Here is an 18,560-nt window from a genome sequence, read left to right as displayed (position 1 = left end):
AGCATTTGGAAAACATAAGCGTACTGAAGGATATCATAGCGAAAGCAAACTAGTGAAATGGACAGTAAGGTGGACAAGTAGATGCACAGGGAGCAGCAGTGAAGTGGGGGTTCTCGAGAAGAACTTCTCTGAAATCAAGTATACCTTCGCATCCACGCTCAATCTGCCCACTGCGGTGCAGAGCGTCATTGATTAGATCAGGCAGACGCCCATTCAAGTCCACAGAAGCTAGACAGCCCTGAAATCCATCACGTGACGCTACTAGCTTCGGGAGGTTGCTATACATGCCTTGAGCTAGGCCAGCAATGTAGAGATCACCTAGAGGAAAAAGGTTAAACATACAAGGAGGGTGTTACATACCTTTTAGAGCAGATTTTCCCCACACCCAACACGAATATAGCAAGCTGAACAGATGCTCAGAAAAAGTTAAAAGCAGAGCAATATGTTGCTCACAAAGTTATTTCTGACTCCTTTCCTACTACAAAAAAACCCTCAACAACAAAATATAAAAGCAAGTAAACCCCCAAAAAACAAACAAACAAAAAGCAAACAAACAAACAAAATCCACAAATGAAACAGAACCTGAAAAAAGAATCTTAACTAGGAAAAATTGTAGCATGACAATTCCTGATAAAGCAAGATATGACAAACTATTCTGGCACATGAAGTTTCAGAGAAAGAGAAAAATGAATGTGAAATCCAAAACTGGCAAATTCCAGATTTACTGTTCTCTAATGCACAGTTCCTGCAAGCTTTCCCTTGTTTACTACTTGAGCCCCACAAAAATAAAGGGGGAGGCCGTCAGTCATGTATAATTTACCTTTAAGATCCAGATTTTTGGCACCATTGATAACCTGAGTGACCATCTTGGTGTCCACTTTTAGGCTGTGTGTGTTACTGTTATCTCTGGTGATGACAACGTTGTGCCATTGGTTGTCATTAAGAGGACGATCACTATTGCCTTTGATAACATTAGGTCCGTTTCCAAGGTCAAACACATAGTGTATATACCTGTAAACATATCAAGAACTAGTTAAAATTGTGTAAGAACTCCAGTCCTCCTGGAGTGCCCTTATTCTAGCCAGAGTTGATAAATCAACTTATATAAATCATGAAGGTAAGTATCTCTGGATTAGAAAGTTCTAGTAAGCCAAAATATTAGCCACTGATTTGAACAGATAATAGTTGTTTCCCTGCCACCAAGAAAGTATAAAGAGTAGTATTATCAGATTACAACATTTGGATGAAAATAGAACCTAACAATAAAGGATTTCTCTTTTTTCCCAAAGCTCTCATGCACAAAAACCTTGTCTGTGCGTATAATGATTTTTTTTAAAACTAGAAATACCGATGAATGTATTGGAGAGAAACACTGGATATGCTTTTTTGGGGCATATATTCCCCATATTCATTCAGAGTTTTGAATAACTCCCTTAAGAAGATAATTGGGAAATGCACTCAATGTATTGTAGCAAAATTCTCATGAGATCCTAGGCTTATTCAAACAGCTGAAAAACAACAAAGCTTTCGGCAAAAAATAAAGACCCTAACAAAGACTGAAGTCATGGGAGTGTTAGCCTGGATTATTTACAGTTCTAACACAGAAATCCACTTGACAATGGAAGAGATATAGTCTACTTGGGAAAAAAGACAACAAAATTCAACTCCCAGTAGAGCACCAGGAGCTAGTGATTCTTGCTTTTTTATTACTCAATGTCCCACTTACAGAAATATGTGCAAAGTTAAAAAAGAAACAGATTAAACTATATTTCACTTATGGTAAAATAAACAGAACTAGTAAACTGTCTTTGTGGAGACCATGCCTGCTCTGACTAGATGAATTCAAAGGATCAAAATTGTTCAGCTAATAAAGGATATATTTTTTTTTAAAATAAGCTATTAGCCTTGTGAAAAGAGTATAGCAACTCAAAAGCTGGCTGAGTTTGCTTTTCCTCAAGCATCACCAGCAGAAAAACAAATTCAGCAGCCCACATGCTCTTTTTTTTCCTCTAGTAGAAATGGTAGAAATACAAGTCTCTTACAGGAAGGGAAAAAAAAAAAAAAAAAGTGGGAAGAGAAAGCCCTCAGCACATTTCCTCCTCCTCTGTGCTATTCTCCAAGGTTAACAGGACAAAACATTAGCCTAATTAGACCAAAACGACTTAAAGCATTAATGTTTCATGCTGTAAAAGTGTCTTTACCTCAGTGAGGGGGGAAGTCATTGATAAAATTAGGAGTGTTAAGCTTCAGTGTTTATTTCTAAGTACTCTGTCATACTCAATGTTCTCTCAGTTTGCTGAGGTGTATGAGGTGAATTTCTCTGTGCAAACATTTTAAGCTTACCAATAAGTGAGTTTATCTATAAATAAGCTGATAGAATATAGCAGTCACTTACCCCTTGACTAGTTCAACTGCGATAAAGTCATTGCCGTCACCACTGTTAAAGAGGATGAAACCATCAGCTGATGTTGTCTTAAACTGAAAGAAGAGGTGCATGGATGTATAAGCCTGCAAGGTGGCCAAGCTCAGGTAGCTGCTCTTAGTCTTGAACGTCACAGGGTCAGCTATGATGTTGCGGAGACCAAAGCGTGCCTTCAGCTCGCAATAGTCAATGTCACCATTTTTGCACAGGTCGATGTAGAGCATCCCATTGAACATGAGGCTCTGGAGGTGGCCGATGAAGCTGGAGGGGATAACAGAGATGTACCGTTTCTCTGTCATGATCCCTGTTTCGATGTTGTGGAACTCCAAGCGGGTGTGATCACCAACCATCGTGCCTGAAGGACAGAAACAAGGGGGAACATGCAGAAAGCCCAGGGATCAGTAACAGGTTATATGAAGCCTTTCACCCTTCAGTTTCCAGACTAATAGCAGTACTAACTTAATCCTGTCTGATCACAGTTCAGCAGCTTGCATAAGAATGTGTAGACTCTCAGTGAAGAGGCTTGAGTCTAGCAGTTGCCAAAACGTGACAGAAGAGAGAGGACAGGACTAAAGGGCTTTGGGCAGCAAGCTCTGTATTTTTCCCCTGTGTTTCACAGACTTTCTTGTTTCTGAAGATGACTAAGTCTCTCTCTTAAAGCCTACAGTCACCTATTTGATCCAACAGTCCATCTGCCAAACAGCTCAGACACTTCTGAAACATCTCTTTAAAGTGCGCTTCCTGAAAACACTCAATAAACATAGATTAATATAAAAAGAGCAGAGTGAGAAGTGAGAACATTTATAAACCTGCTAATATTTATTCCATTGTTCTCTCCTGGTGCCTGATGTTATTTCTCTTATTTTAAAAGCACGGCAGGAAGGAAACATACAAGAATGCAACAGGCAAAAAAGAACTCCAAATACTCAAATCATCAACCTACCACTTGGACTATTTGTCACATTGTGATGGATTTTAACTCCTCAATTAAAATATTCAAGCTATTCAGTATACCAATATCTCAGACTCCTCTTGAAACATATTTAAAATGTTTTGGCTTGCTAGGCATTAGTCCAGACACAAACCCACACAGACAGATGAAATACAACTGAAGACTAGTACAGAGACAAGTTGGGCAACATCAGAATGAAAACCATTACAAACAACCTTGGTTTAGTCATCTATAGCTCTTAATTAAAATAGCTTTAAGTATGTGGTCACACAAGCAAGTGTCCTTTCTACACAGGCCTTATGCCATTCAGCATCAACAGGAATAATATCAAATTAATGAGCTACTCAACATTTGTTTTCTCATCATTCAGTGTACAAGCATTATTCAAACTCTGCCACAAATCTGCTCCTATTTCTTACTTCATGAAATTTTCTGCAGTTTTATATTGAGTTTACGTGGTGAGGTGCTGGCTGCAGGGTGGCTGCGAGGCTGCCCCATGACAGACACAGCTGGTTCCAGCCAGCTCCAAACAACCCACCTCAGGGCAGGGCCAAGCCCCTCAGCCAAGATGGCGGCACCTCTGGGAAAGAGTGTTTGTTTAAAAGAGGACAGAAAACACTGCCTGTGAATGAGGAACGATGGGGAAAAGAAATAAAAATAAACACATCACAACAAAACAAACAACTAAAAAACCTGCAAACACCAAGGTCAGAAAAGGATGAGGGAGAGGAGGTACTCCAGGCATCAGAGTGGAAAGTCTCCAGCAGCCCATGGAGAAGACCACAGTAGAACAAACACTCACACTGCAGCCCAGGGAAGGGCCCCCATGCAGGCGGTATTTCCCATAAAGAACTGTGGTCCATGGACAGCCCACACTGAAGCATGTTTTCCTGACAGCCTGCGGAGAGGACCCATATTGGAGCACTTCACGGACTGCTGCCAATGGGAAGGACCCACACTGGAGCAGCCGAAGAGTGTAAGGAGGAAGGACCAGCAGAGAGGAATTGTTACAGACTGACCACAGCCACCATTCCCCTGCACCACTGGGCAGGGGGGAGGTATAAGAGTCAGGAGAATGAAGTAGAAAACCTGAGAAAAAGAGGGAGTGGGGAAAAGTGTTTTACTTTTTCTCTTTGTTTCTCAGCATCCAAATCTATTTTTAATTGGTAATAAATTAATTTTCCCCAAGTCAAGCCTGCTTTGTCCACAACAGTAATTGGTAAGTGATTTCCCTGTCTTTATCTTGAACAATCAGCCTTCTTATTCTATTTTCTCCCGTCCTCTTGAGGAGAGGGAGTGAGAGAGCAGCTGGGCAGGTGTTTGGCAACCAGCCACAGTGAGCCCACAGGTTCAGCAGCACAGTGTGCAAATTATCCTCAAATATTCCCTTCTTCTTCTACCACTCCTGCAAGATTAAGGAATATTACTCTTAATTTTATATACACAAAGCTGAGGAACAGAAAGATCAACATATAAATAGTTTTGGATCTCAAAAAAGAAACATTTCGCATCCAATTTAGTGGAATATTTAACAGTGTCAGAGCACTCACTGATTTTGAGGCTCAGCACTTCTAGAAATAAGACCCACAATCCCAAATGAGTACCTCCCAAGTGGATAAGGACAATTAGTGATCAACTGTGAGTGACTTATTTAAGATAGAGAAATCAATTCCATTGGACTGTATCCACATGCCTTACACAGAGGTCCCGTTCCTCTTTTTTACCATGCTGTGTCTTTTAAAAGGGGATCTTAAAACCATGTTATTCCTAACTCACCTCTCATGATCACATACAAAGCGCAATTTTTCAGTTTACATGTTGTCCAAATGTGATCAAATTTTTGCAAAGACAACAAAACTGAGGCCAGTTATTAAGGGAAAAAATGCTTTCAAGTAGCTATTCTAAACACAAAAATATTATGCACAGCAATTAATTTTTTCACTTATTCCCAATTTTAGCAGTGGATAATTGTCTTTCAGTTTAGATCCAAAGACCATTGCCATGGAAAGTTTCGACCCAAGCAGATACAGCTGGACAAACTTAGAAGCAGCTGAAAAGAGTCACATATTTCTGACTATTCAGAAATTCAAGTGTCAGAACCAATGCAAGTGTTTTTAAATGCTAAAACAGTTATTTACCAGAAATAATAATATTTTAGTTTGAAAAATGCCAGATCACAGTAATAGAAACTGTATATGGGCAAGTTTGTTTAGACAAACCATCTCACTTCCACTGCTGTGATTGTTACAGGCTATTTCAGATTTAGTGTTATAAAATGACATTCTCCAACTTTTCCAAACCATGTTGTATTTCCTTACATTAAAATTAAACAAAAACCAAAACAAAATAAAACTTAAAAAAAAATTCCTTCTTCTTCACTTCAAAAGATTGGAAAAATAAAATTTAGAGACTTGGAGGACTAAGACTAAGAAAGCCCTTCTCATCTCTTCTACTTTTAGATAAATTCAAAGAGGTTGTTGCCAGACTTGGAGAGAAAAGCCAGGCTTGTGAAATCTGGAGTACACTGTAACAGGGATCTCAAATGTAGAAGGCAGTACAAATGGAGTGCAGAAGGTTGGAAGAGCTAAACCCAGAATTTTAGAAAAGGTGAAAAATGACAAAACTGGGACCAGCTTATGTAAAATAAGATGGTGACAGCAGTGGTAGCACAGAAATTTAGGACTAGTTCAGAGAAAAGCGGAAAAGGACATGACACTACAAGACCAGAATCAGTACAGATATATATTTTCCTAAGAAATCATGGAGAGAAATCAAGTATTTTTTTTATCTCATTAGCTGTCAGCCCCACCTGCAGAATTCACCTCTAATTTCTCCACTGTGCTGTCTATGAAGTATTATAATTACTACAGTAATCAGCTCTTTAGTTCATGTGGCAGCAGACAAAAAAATTCCAGCCTCCACAGCAGCATTTAGGTGTTAGCGAGATGTTGTGGGGAGGAACATAACTGCTATATTTGTGTGTCATTTATCACTGGTTTTCTGAGGTCTGTTCTGAGGCAGAGGGAATGTGGCAGGAGGGTTTTGTGATTCAGCAGCAAAATGCTGTCCAGGGGAATTGGATTCTGTCTTTTCCTTAGATGTCCTGCAGGAAGCCAAGCCAGTCACTTCATTAAAAATTTTTCATAGGTGGTCATTAACTGTCTAAACCTAATTCTCCAAGAAGCAGGGTTGATCTAATTTACAGGATCCAATTTACAGACACTCTGAATATTTGTGCATGCAAATGACTGAAAAACCATGCCAAACTGGCACAAAATACATCCAGCTTTAATCTGGTGCCTTGTCTCTAAACCTGTAAAATACGAAAAAGATGCCTGTTCACTCCATATAACACAGACATGGGAATAAATCCAGTTACAGTTTCTGTATAAACATACTCATGAGTAGCATACAACACACAAACAAATAAATTGGGAAAAAAAAAAAGAAAAAAAAAAACCCAGACAAACAAATAAAAAAAAACCCCACCAAAACAACAACAAGAAAAAAAAACCTAACAGCTTTATAATTCAAGCAAAATGTAGCTGCCATGCATTGTTCTAAACAAGCAATAAGAAAGAAGGTGGCAGTCAAATAGGCTGTTTATTTTTACTGGGGGCCTAATTTAGACTTCTGATCTATGCCTAAGACAGCAAGAATCCTGTGGAAAAATCTATGTGACCACATCGTTGAAGACTATATCATCTACCCAAGGAAGCGGTATGAAGATTGCACAGAAAGTCTTAACTCTGGCTTTTCTGACTTTTGATTTTGCCATGATGACATTCTTATAACAGATATTTTTAGCTGTAATGCATCTTTAATTATGTAATTCATATACATGTACATATGCACATCCCATTTTAGTATAAGATTGTATCATTATTATTTATAAACCCAGTTTCATGAAAAAGAGAACTCAAAAACAGACTGCTTCAAAGGGGATTGGGTGCCACCTCATGGTGCTTGCTAAAAAAGCACATCCAAAAGAACTGTTCTTAAATGCAGAAGTAATCAGTATGAAGCATTTACCAGCATTTTTCACTAATTCATAAAGTTCTCTCTTAAATAAAATTTACATAATAGGATATTGTATTCAGGCACTCCTTATGGCAGCTGTTCCTTTTAGTTGCCTTCTGAGAAGCTACTCAGAAGAGAGAATGTCAGCATTTGGGTCACAATTAAACGAACATACCCATATTAGTGTGGCATCCAGGGTTACTCTTTGTGATTCTATTATCAGCCTTCAGACTGCTTGTGTACTCCTTAAAAACTCAGTTCCTACAGTTATATACAGCTATGAGAACTACAGACCTTCAGAAAAAGAAAAATAACTTCCTGGCTCTTGCAGCTGTGGGGAAACAGACCAGAAAAAGTACCACCTCTAAAATTTTGACATTAAAAAGAGACCACTCTGAAGTACCTTGATCATTTCAATGCAAATCTCATAACCTAGGAGAAACCAGCTTTCCTGAGTGATTGATCTTTTCTTCACTCCTTCAACAATCATTTCTCTACAAAAGGAAGCAGGGGCTCAAAAAGCTGCTCAAAATAAAACCCAAACAAAACAAAAAACAAAAACAAAAAACAAGGGCTGCCACACTCTGCATGAGTCAGGGGCCTCCCTAAATCCTAACACAAAGTTAGGAACAAACTGCTCTATTTGATATGATTTTTCTTCTCTATGGCTCTGAGTCATGAACTTGGGAAGAAAACAAACAAACATCTACCAAATGCAGGGTCACCATTAAGGAAGACTTGGTCCACAGGAATGGTTTAGAGAGCCTTGTTTTTGATTCCACAGCACTAAAAGCATCACATTTGCAGGTCAGGAGCAAGGTATACTCACAGCGTACACCAAAAGAAGTCTAGCACAAGAGAGAGTACTGCTTAGCTCCTCTGCATTCTTGGGAATGTACAAGCTCCTCTGGCCCCTAATCACATATTTCATATTGTTGTCACAGAGATTTCGGGTGCTGGCAAAGAACAACTAGCCTCTCAGAACTGAACTTAGTTTTTAACGTAGTATTACTAAATATACAAGAAATAGAGGAAGAGAGGGAGAGGGAAGGAGAAATACACACAAGAACAGAGAGAATGGGTTCAACAGCAGAAAAGAGACTGGGAACAAGATACAAAAGTAACAAACAAAAAACACATCACACTTACCCTCAGCGACATCATCATCCACCATCAGCTTGAGGCTCTTTCCTCGTCGAACTACCCGGACAGTGTGCCACTCGTTGTCATTGAGCTTCTGCCCAGCATAAAGAGTTTCAGGTCCCTTGCCTGGGGATGGTGACAGGCACGACAGTTAAAGCCAGACCTCCAATTAGTTTAGTATTCACTCAACAGGAAAAGTCACCAAAATCAACCTGGTGTCCTATAGTGTAATAGATTATGTAAGTGTACCTGTAACCAACCCTCACACACCTACACCTTCCAAGCCCAGAGAGAGTCAGGGTCACAGATCCTTCCACTCTGTGAAGTGCTCTCCTCCACAGACTCCAGAGGCCACATGCGTTTAAAACAATGGTAGAAATCTCTCTTGTGCTATGGTACTCATTTTCAAACACCCATTGTACAGAGAACTACAGTACTAGAAAAACAAGCTGGTGACTGAAATGTCTCTAGAGTGGAGGCATTACAGAAGAATTTTGCTCTCCTATGACTCCAGATTTACAACAGCCCCAAGGTGGTTGGGGCTGTTTTCGAAGTTAATCATATTGCTGCCTCAACACTGAAGTATCAAACACCAGATTGGTTTCAGTTTTTCGGTCTCAAAAAAAATAAACCAAACCAAACCAAAAAAATACTGCACCCAAAACCAAAACAACAAAACAAACACCACTCCCTCCCATAAATACTCAAACCCTACCCTCAAAATAAACCAGTAATTAAAAAAAAAAAAAATATGAATTTAAACCACAGAAAAGATAGCCAGTCACCAACCTGGCTGATTGCTCTAAGGTTCTTTAGCAAAGCAGACTGGCTTACTTTACCCACTGACTTACGTGTCAAAAGGGAAAGAGGAGCCCTTCTCCAAAAGGTAAAAACACAGTTGCCCTTGCAAACAATGCTCCTGGAAAAACAGAATAGCACTACCCATATTTGTCCAGTATTGCTGCTTACGCATCACAGCTGACAGGCAACTACTGAAAGCATTAATTGTTCAGATTACAGGACTGGACCACCTCACTCATGTCAAATGGTAAGTGAAATTGAATGATGGTGTGTGCTAAATTCAAAGCGTCTATGCTCATTTCAGTAAAGTACTAGAGTGTTTTTTGACAGAGATGTATCAGAGGAATGCAGAATGAGGACAGTAGAACTTGCTGCACATCGGGTCTGGGCCCATTGCCCAAACTGGCAAAAGGGGAACTCAAGAAAGAAAAAGCAAGACACATTGTAGACAGGACAGAGACAAGGGGGCACTGCTACAGCTCTGTATACTGCACTGAGGTTAAACTAATATCAGTTTAACTAATATCAGGCATGCCGATTATTTCTCTGGTTTTTTTTCTTCCACACAAGCAAATTAATGTTTTTATTCAGATAGCCCAAGAACAGCATTTATTTTGAGTAGTTTTTACTGGTTACGTAACACAGAATAAAATGTACGTGTCTTCAAATGAAACTCTGCACAAGGGGATGCAGCCACCCCAATCCTTGTCATGGTGTGGACTAGCAAGTAAGAGTAGCATATTCCATAATGAGACAGAAGTGAAGGATGAGGTAGGAAAAATGTCCAGGGACTTTACGTAGCCCACAGTATACACACTGCCTAATTAGCAACATCACCTTAACTGCTTCTTACTGAGGGTGGGACATGGGCAAAGAAGGTGATGTCTCACTCAGCTAGGATCTAATGGGTGTAAGTAGGGGAATCCTATGGAAGGAGACCAAAGCAAAATGAATTCTTTTATTCTCCTTGGAGGATCATGTAGTTCACGTTAATAAAAAACAAGTTTAATACCTCTTCAAACAAAGCCCATTGCTAACCAATTTTATCACAGAGCAAGAAGAAAAAAATGTTTTTCTACAATGACCCAAAAAATAGAAGTTGTTCTTGGATTAAAAGAATAGGGAGTAATATATTGCAATTACAGAGAATATCTCCTTAACAGGAGAAACCCATAACCTTTGCAGTTCCTCACCCATGTTCTGAAGTCACACTGTACCACGAACATAAATCCAGATGCACAAGGTAGCCAGATCACGGCAAAAAAGCTTAAGTTCTTTGGAGCCAGACAAGCAAAACTCTATTAAATAGAGTCCAGGAAAGTTATGTTAAATTTACATCAGTGAGTACATCCCAGCACGTTACAAAATGATGTCTCTGGATGGCCAGCAAAATTATTGCCTACATCAAAATATACTGCATCAGCTACTATACTATACTACACTACACAGCCACTTCCCAGGTAGGAAGATAAAGGAGTTCATCTCGACCAGTGTGTTTTCTATAATGCCAGCAGTTGCTGGCTTTTTAGTTCCCACTTTTCAACCCTAGCCTGACAAAATAGGGGTCAGCCAAATCGAGGTGGCTTGGTTTGTCATTGCTATCTTGATGCGCACTGTAACATTTTTAAAACAAAACTGTGACACCAACAGAAGTTATACAACTAGATCCTCAGAAAATGTAACTTAACCAGTTCACAAATAAACAAGTAGAAAGTTTCAGCTTTCCAACTTCTTTTTCCAAATGAATAGGTTGTCTTGGTGACGTGGTTTAGTTGAGGTGTAGGGCATGGGTTGGACTCGATGATCTTGAAGGTCCCTTCCAACCTGGTAAGTCTGATTCTGATTCTGAAATGAGATTCCTATTTAAAAGTAACTGGTCAATAGTCTGGGCAAATAAACTTGAAAAACAACCACTGCAGATACAAACTATTTCATGTTATTTAAGTCCATTCTTGATCAGCCAATTTAATATTTGATCAGAAAAAAAAAATTAAGAGTTTTTAATACTTCTGTTCTCTCTCAAACCTCTGTTTTATATCCAGCAATAGTAACTGGCTTCTTTTGGTACTGCTACCTAAGTAACACTACAAACAAAATTCAATACATGAGCACGCTCAAGAGCACGTGGGTAAGTTTTTGAAACCAAAGATATTTGAATTAAAAAAAAAAAAAAAAAAAAAAAGTGTTAACCAAACATTATTTTACTCTATTTAACTGTTTCCAAATGCTTTCAAGATATTTAAGCAGCAGGTGGGTTGATCTGAAAAGCAGCAAAATTGTGCCCCCATTTTGCAGCTGACAGTGTGCAAACGAATTGCTGCTCCCTATGTAAGCTCCCATTGAATTCTGAGTGGCTCCACGAACTCCTACTTCTGGATGACAAACTTCAGTTCATTGAGCATGATTACTATATGTGCTGGTACTATGTAGACATTTATGTTTGATCAGATTTTTAAAATATGTGTTGAAGATTTCTAATCCAACAGTTGTAGAGGCTAAGGAACAGAAAGAAAGTGGGCAACATGTAGCAGAAGGATAAGGCTTAGCCTAAGTACTGTCTCCTACCCACCCAGTAAGGCATTTCTGCGGTCTTACAGCTAAACACTCAGAACCAAGTGTTTAAAATAAGGCTGGTGGGTTTTTGTAGTTTTGAGTTTGGTTTGGTTTTGTGGGTTTTGGTTGGCTTTTTTTCCTCTCCTTTCAAGCTATCAGCACCTACATCACTCAACTAGAATAATGCAGATGTAGGGGGAATCAAAGGAAAAGATTCACTAGACAGAAAAAAAAAGTCGAAAGACTTATATCTTCCCTTTGTGCAACAGTCTTTTATGATAAAAGACTCCTGCAGCAATGCTACGAGCTGGATGCCTAGAAGCATTTTCTATTTGCAATACTTTTGATGAGATGGCAGTTGGGCATTAGGTAATTTCTGCAATTTATTTATTTATTATGCGTAACAAAAGATAGCCTACCAGGAAAAAATAAGAAAGTTTCTAGTGTAGAAATAACTTAATAGTAAAGCTGCCAGAGCATCACCTCTGTTAGTGTTTCTAGCCTTCTTGGTCATTTCACTCCCCTTCTTAATGCCCTCTAAGGAACTGTATATGTCATATAGATTGATCACTACCTCTCATTTTCAAACTCAAATGACGCAGACTAGTGCATATTCTTTTGGTGCTTTGCAGTGGCAAACACTACTTAATCAGAAGCAAAAATATCTCTCAGGCATCCCCATATTCTGGACATAGTCCAACTGCAGTCCAGGCTTCTTGTACAAATATTACTTAATTCAGCTGCAGCAACTCTTCCTCATGTCCCCATGAGTCCTTTGACATCTACTCAAAACTTATCTGTATTTTGTTCAGATACCAATTAGTATATGCTTTCAAACATAGAAGAACTACATCCAATCTGCCCAGGATGTCCCAATCATCACCTCTATATCAAAGGTGCACTGCTGCTAATTAATAGCTTGGCCCAAATAGACTATATAAAAATGCCAAGACTAGACATGCCAAAGTATAAAAAAATCAAAAAGCAGTTCATGCCTTCTAAAAATGCCAAGTTGCTTTCCATCTGGCCCTCAAGAATTCACTCATTTAGAACAAACAACTGGTCAGAGGGACGCAGTTAAAACAACGGCTCTGAAAACAGCAGCTGTTACCCTCCCTCAGCAGTTAACAGCACACAGAATTTCCTTCCTATGAAATGCAAAGGAGAAAGTGGGTTAATCCCCTCAGCAGTTCCTCACAGGTGGATCAAAACCTGTGTTTTTACCCTTCATGCAGGCTGTCATTATCTGATCCATTTATATGATTAAAATGACCTTCATAAAACCAGGCTATCTTCATTACTGCATATCTTATCCAACATTACAGAACAGGTCAAACATTCAGGTCTACAGAACAGCAGAAGATACAACCAGAAACGACATTGCCAGATTGATGAGAATGGAAAAAGCTCTTCTCTCATTGCAATTACAATGATAAACAATTCCACAGTGATATACTAATATTTTTTAGAGAAGACCCTCAGTAACAATAAAAAGGTTTTATTTGCTTTTTTTCTTTTTAATTAAAATGCTCAGCTACCATCTCAGGTTTCTGCAGTGGCAAGATGCATTTCTGTGTCTGTCTCAAACAGGGCAACATCCCTCAGGAATGCCAGTAGCACCCCAAGACAGAGACAGGCTGGGAAGGAAAAGGTTCTTTACCTCTTTTTTTAGGGTAGGGTGGGAGGACGACTTAGTTATTTTTACTTATACCTTTACATAATGACCAGAGAAGTTACGATGCGCTATGAAAAAAAGTGTGCACACAGATTTGTGAAACATGAGAACGAATGATGAGACAAGGTGGACAGATTCTCTTAAAGCTTACAAGAAACTGATCACAGACATAAACTGATTAAGACATTATTCACTGATTCTTTAAAGAATATTCAGATGTGACTAGCGCAGCTGCAGAGTGGGATTCTTCACTGTAGCCCTAACAATATGGTGCAGAGGAGGGAGGCTATAAAGCCAAAGGACAGAACCGGAAAAATTTCAGGAGAATAATTAAGGTTAGGAAGTTAATGTAATATCACTCAAAGACACTACATCAAAATATTTTGCTCTACTCTTACTTTCATTCAATACCAAAATGCCCTTCTTATTTCTCATCCCCAGTGATATTAATACTGCTTTGGAAAATAATGATCTTATATATACAAACTAGATATGTAGTAACCTACATGAAATAATTAGGCATAGTTATGTTGTATGGCAGACATTTTATGCAGCTGTTACCATATTAAATACATTTTTCTATACATATATTGTCTTTTCAAAAGATATGCAGTATATATTCTAGTCCAAAGATACTTAGTCACAATTTCTACAGGCAGGTTTGAACAAGGGACAAGAGTGGAGTTACGTGTAAGGACAAAAACCTGCCAATTATTCACACACTTTTATGGCTTCCTGATATGTAGCAAGTTCCTACAAAGGCCAGAGTGATTATCAAAACACGTGGATGGCTCTAAAGCAGAGCTGGCAACTGGTCTGAAAGCCTTCAATACCTTTTGGTCTTGCTTAAATGTAAGTCAGTAGTGTAAATGTTTACTTTTTTCCAGGCAGCACTAACATGGACAAAGTGGTTTAGGAAGGTCTTTTTCTCGACCAGGAGCCACTGTCTAACTCCAGGAGCATTGTTAATTGCTAGGAAGCAACTGGCAACCCCAGATTCTAAGTACATTGCAGACATTTATGTAGATATCCCAGTCAAATCAACACATTCACATACATACACACTTGTTTTGCTCATATACAGGTTTTAGAATCCCCCTTTTGAGGGAACACTGGTTGCCAACAAAGAATAAGCAGTTGCTTATTCCTATAGTCAATACCTTCACTCGCCACCTTACCTGCACCAACCTTTCTGTTTCCTCACGGAACAGGATCATCTCCATGTACTACCTCACATTAAACAAAACATAGTATACTCTTAAACAAATGTTTTTAGCAGGGCTTACAGAAAAGTTATGTTTGCACCTTTGCAGAGTGGCTTCATTGTGAAATCAATAACATTGAGCATGATTTACAACAGCTTACCTAGAAGCAAATTTAATTATTTACTTTCGCCCAGCAAAAAACCCACATACATAAAATGATTTAAATGCCCACAGAATCAATTAGTCTAACAAGTGCAAAGAAGAATTCCCTCCAACAGCCAAACTACTTAAGTGCATAGAATTAACTCAGCAAATAACTGACAAGTAGTAAGACCGCCAGACTAGTTCTTTCAGAAACATACCCCAGTTGGATACAATCTATTTTAAAATGCCTTTACACACACACACAAAAGAAATCCCTTACCAAAAAATAAAATTGTTCCTGCTTTTGCTATAAATGCATTTTTACTTTTTGCTATAAATTCATGTAGCACCATATTGAACGACTGTTGCTTTCATTTACAGACATCCTGGCCAATGGCTGTAAGAAGATTAAAGATGGATTCAGGCAGCATTCAACATGACTGCAGCTTTCCGTAAGGCTCTTAAACCAAAACTTACTTAGTGAAGAAATTATGTTGTGTGCCCTTCACTTGATGTGAATATAATGTGGGATTAAGAATAAAAAAGGAGACAGATTGATTGCATAGGTGGTACAGGTGTATGCTTCAGTTCTTTCAAAGAAAATTTTATTCTGACTTTGAAAACATTCAAAACGTTTCAACTTCAAGCTAAATGAAAAAGTTCTCAGTGATTAAAAATAAAATTAAGGTTTTTACTATCCAAGATATTGTTCATTTTTTATGATAATAGATGTTTTCTCATTTTTATTGAGGGAGCTATTTCTGCTTTTAAGGAAAGGGATTTTATTTCATATTCACAACCAGCAGGGAAGTCAAAAAAGGACATGGAAGTATGAAAAAAATAAGCAAGGCTACATGCTTTTAAAATGAAGAATCACAACAATTTAATTAAATTAACTTCAAAGTGATTTCAGGAAGACTGGTTCCATCTTTGGTTTTTGATACGGCTCTCATATGAGACACTTCACATTGCCCAGAACACCATACGCTTCTGTTCCTAACGGACCAGAGAAACAAAATTTTCAGCATAGGTATAAAGAACTCAGGAGCTGCTATATTGTGACTTATCTACAATTCGCCTAAGGATATATTTATACACATTGGATTTTCAGAGAGGAAAGCTCAAGAGAGTCATTAAGTGTAAACTAGGCAGCATGGCAATCACAGCAGCTTCTACTACAGGGACTACAGACAGCAGCCACTAGAGGGGAACAACCACATTCGCTAAAGCTGCTGGTTAGACAGTTTTACGCAAGTACAAAGGAATTACAGTACTTAAAGTGTTGCTTTCCGGAGTTTCACCTGCTGTTATATTTTGCTCTGAAGATGGCCATACCTCAGTGCCAAATAAAATAACTCTAGAACTTCAACTTCAACCCAGATTCGCCATCATATTAGCAAATACCTGTTTATTTCAGGTATATCATTTAATGGATGAAGTTTGCCACCCAAGAAATGAGTCTATGGCTCAAGAAACATGCAAAACCTCAAAAGTTTTACCATTGGACAGAATTTTAAATCAACTATTACAGCAACAATTATGTCCAGGTACCAAAACCAAGCAGCTTCTCTCTAATCCCGTTAATGTACCTTATTTGAAACATAGGTGGACTGGCTACCAACAGTGAGACAACTGCAGATTCTCTTCCTGTTTCAAATATTTCCATAAATGCTACAAAACAAGTGGTTTCATTATAGTGATAGTGAGAAAAAGAGGCTGCAAGTGAGGCTCAGATAACTGGAGTGAGTCATATCACGTATCATGGCAGTCTTCTGCAAGGACTGTAAAACCACACATACGCTTTTGAAATTTTGTTCTCTTTTTGCAATGCTACCTCTGAAGTTCACCACTCTTTCTTCCATCTATGGTGCCTGCCAAGTAGTTTTTAAGCTGTCCATTGTATATTAGCCAGTATTTATAAGTCTACTGAGAACCCCATGTGTACCAGGAGGGAGAACATCGTGTGCATATAAATCCTACTATTAACAAATACAAACAGCAACCAAAACTTGTATGTAGAAACCTTGTGTTCCAGTTGTTACTGGTAAACTGCTTGTGCATAACTGGTAATGCACATTGATTCCCTTTGCCTAAAGTGAAAAACTATGGAAAGAAGTTATTGGTACTTGGATGTACATGCAAGAGTCTCTTTACTTTGCTTAAGGATCTACTTGCTTTAGAAGCTAATGCTTCTGGATAGCTGAGGAATCAGTAGTGCATAGCGGAGTATTTAATGTTAAATGCATTTAAAAGCTTAACCATCTCAAAGAGGTGTCTTTCACATGAAAGAGAATAGAGACCTTAGCTGCTGTTACCTTTTGAAGAGTTACTGACTGTTCTCCTGTTTCTTAAACAGGAATGGGTAGGACATGGTGGCAACCAGGTGACCAGGTGGCAACACAGACAACACTATCCTGACTGAAATTCTTCCTGATATTTCTTAGATAGGGCATTGGTATGTATTTTGCCTATTTTAGGTAAGCCACATTTCAGTAATGACTATACATTTCCAGGTTACATACTAGATAACAAGTATGACCCAGTAAAAACATTTTACAGCACAATTTTACTGGACTAACCTATACAAGTACTGGAGACATAAAACAGTCCCTCCAAATGCCCCCATTTTCTTTCTTGAGCTGTAAGTTAAATCCTTCTTTTGGGTTGCTATCTTCTAAGCCTTTCATTTTCATCTTAGCATTTACATAACTCCCCATTTTTCTAGGACACTACAATGCTAATGCATCCTCAAAATAAGGCTGGGGGATACTTTTGACCACATTCTATGAGGCTGAAAGTGAAGTGTCACAGCAAAGGTTTGGATTCACTTGACTGAATGCTTTCCTTTCTCTTTAGTAAACTTCCCAAAAATAGATAAAACCTAATCAAAATTTGGAAGCCAGATCTGCATTGACTACTGATTTTAAAGTTATGACATATGCAGCAGCCAAGAAGCTAGTAAGAAATCCATCTGCAAATAATTTGTTTAATGCCACTTGACCCTTCTTTTTCCAAAAACCTCTCACCAGTAGCCACAATGCATACTCCTAAAAGAACTGGGACTGTGCTAGCAGAAACCCATCTGAGACATAGCAACAAGATCTATATCCAGTCATGAAAATCCTCCTCAGATGCTTTACAGACACTACTAATCTCAAATCTGCTGGTAGAACACTGGTTCCTTCCACCTGAACTGAGAAACCCAGGTGAGAAGGATGAAAAGTGGTACACAAACCTATAGGCAACAGACTCCTTACTTAGCTTTAAGGAGCTATCAAAGAAGGAGCACATGCTTCTGGAAAGCTGAGTGATCAGCAGTGCAGTCTGAAAGATAGCTGAGGATTTACAGATAAAGATGACATCTGAGGCAAACATTGAGAACTGCTTTGAAATTCAGTTTTAAAGTCACAGCTTTCATGTCAGCTAAGGAGCATGTAAAGGAAAAAAAAAAAAAGCCCTAGGAGAAGAAGGGGGGAGAATCATAAAGCTAAGCATCTGTGGCTTTAAACATATCCATATTTCTCTGCCCTCAGGGCTGCCAATGACAGTGTCTACGATCCAAATTGATGTCATCCCTCTTCTCAAACATACTTCCCAAGTCACATGTGTATACCTTCATTCAAAATCTAGCTGTTTCATACAACA

The 18,560-nt window shown here is 38.6% G+C and overlaps 1 protein-coding gene across 3 annotated transcripts in view; it reads right to left on the bottom strand.

Moving 5' to 3' along the window:
* Positions 1-18,560, bottom strand: part of NRXN3 (neurexin 3) — a gene marked incomplete at both ends in the record, with an annotated part of 1,004,347 nt that overhangs the window by 594,864 nt on the left and 390,923 nt on the right. For all 3 annotated transcript variants that reach the window (XM_080619336.1, XM_080619338.1, XM_080619337.1), the window contains 4 exons: positions 145-318; positions 821-1,011; positions 2,396-2,777; positions 8,544-8,663. In XM_080619336.1, coding sequence (XP_080475462.1) covers positions 145-318; positions 821-1,011; positions 2,396-2,777; positions 8,544-8,663 — 867 coding nt within the window. The remainder of the gene's footprint in view (positions 1-144; positions 319-820; positions 1,012-2,395; positions 2,778-8,543; positions 8,664-18,560) is intronic.

The sequence above is a fragment of the Psittacula echo genome (genome assembly GCF_963264785.1).
Source record: "Psittacula echo genome assembly, chromosome: 5".
Classification (NCBI taxonomy): domain Eukaryota; kingdom Metazoa; phylum Chordata; class Aves; order Psittaciformes; family Psittacidae; genus Psittacula; species Psittacula echo.
The sequence above is the reverse complement of the archived record's forward strand: the minus strand, read 5'-3'. Positions and strand labels throughout refer to the sequence as shown.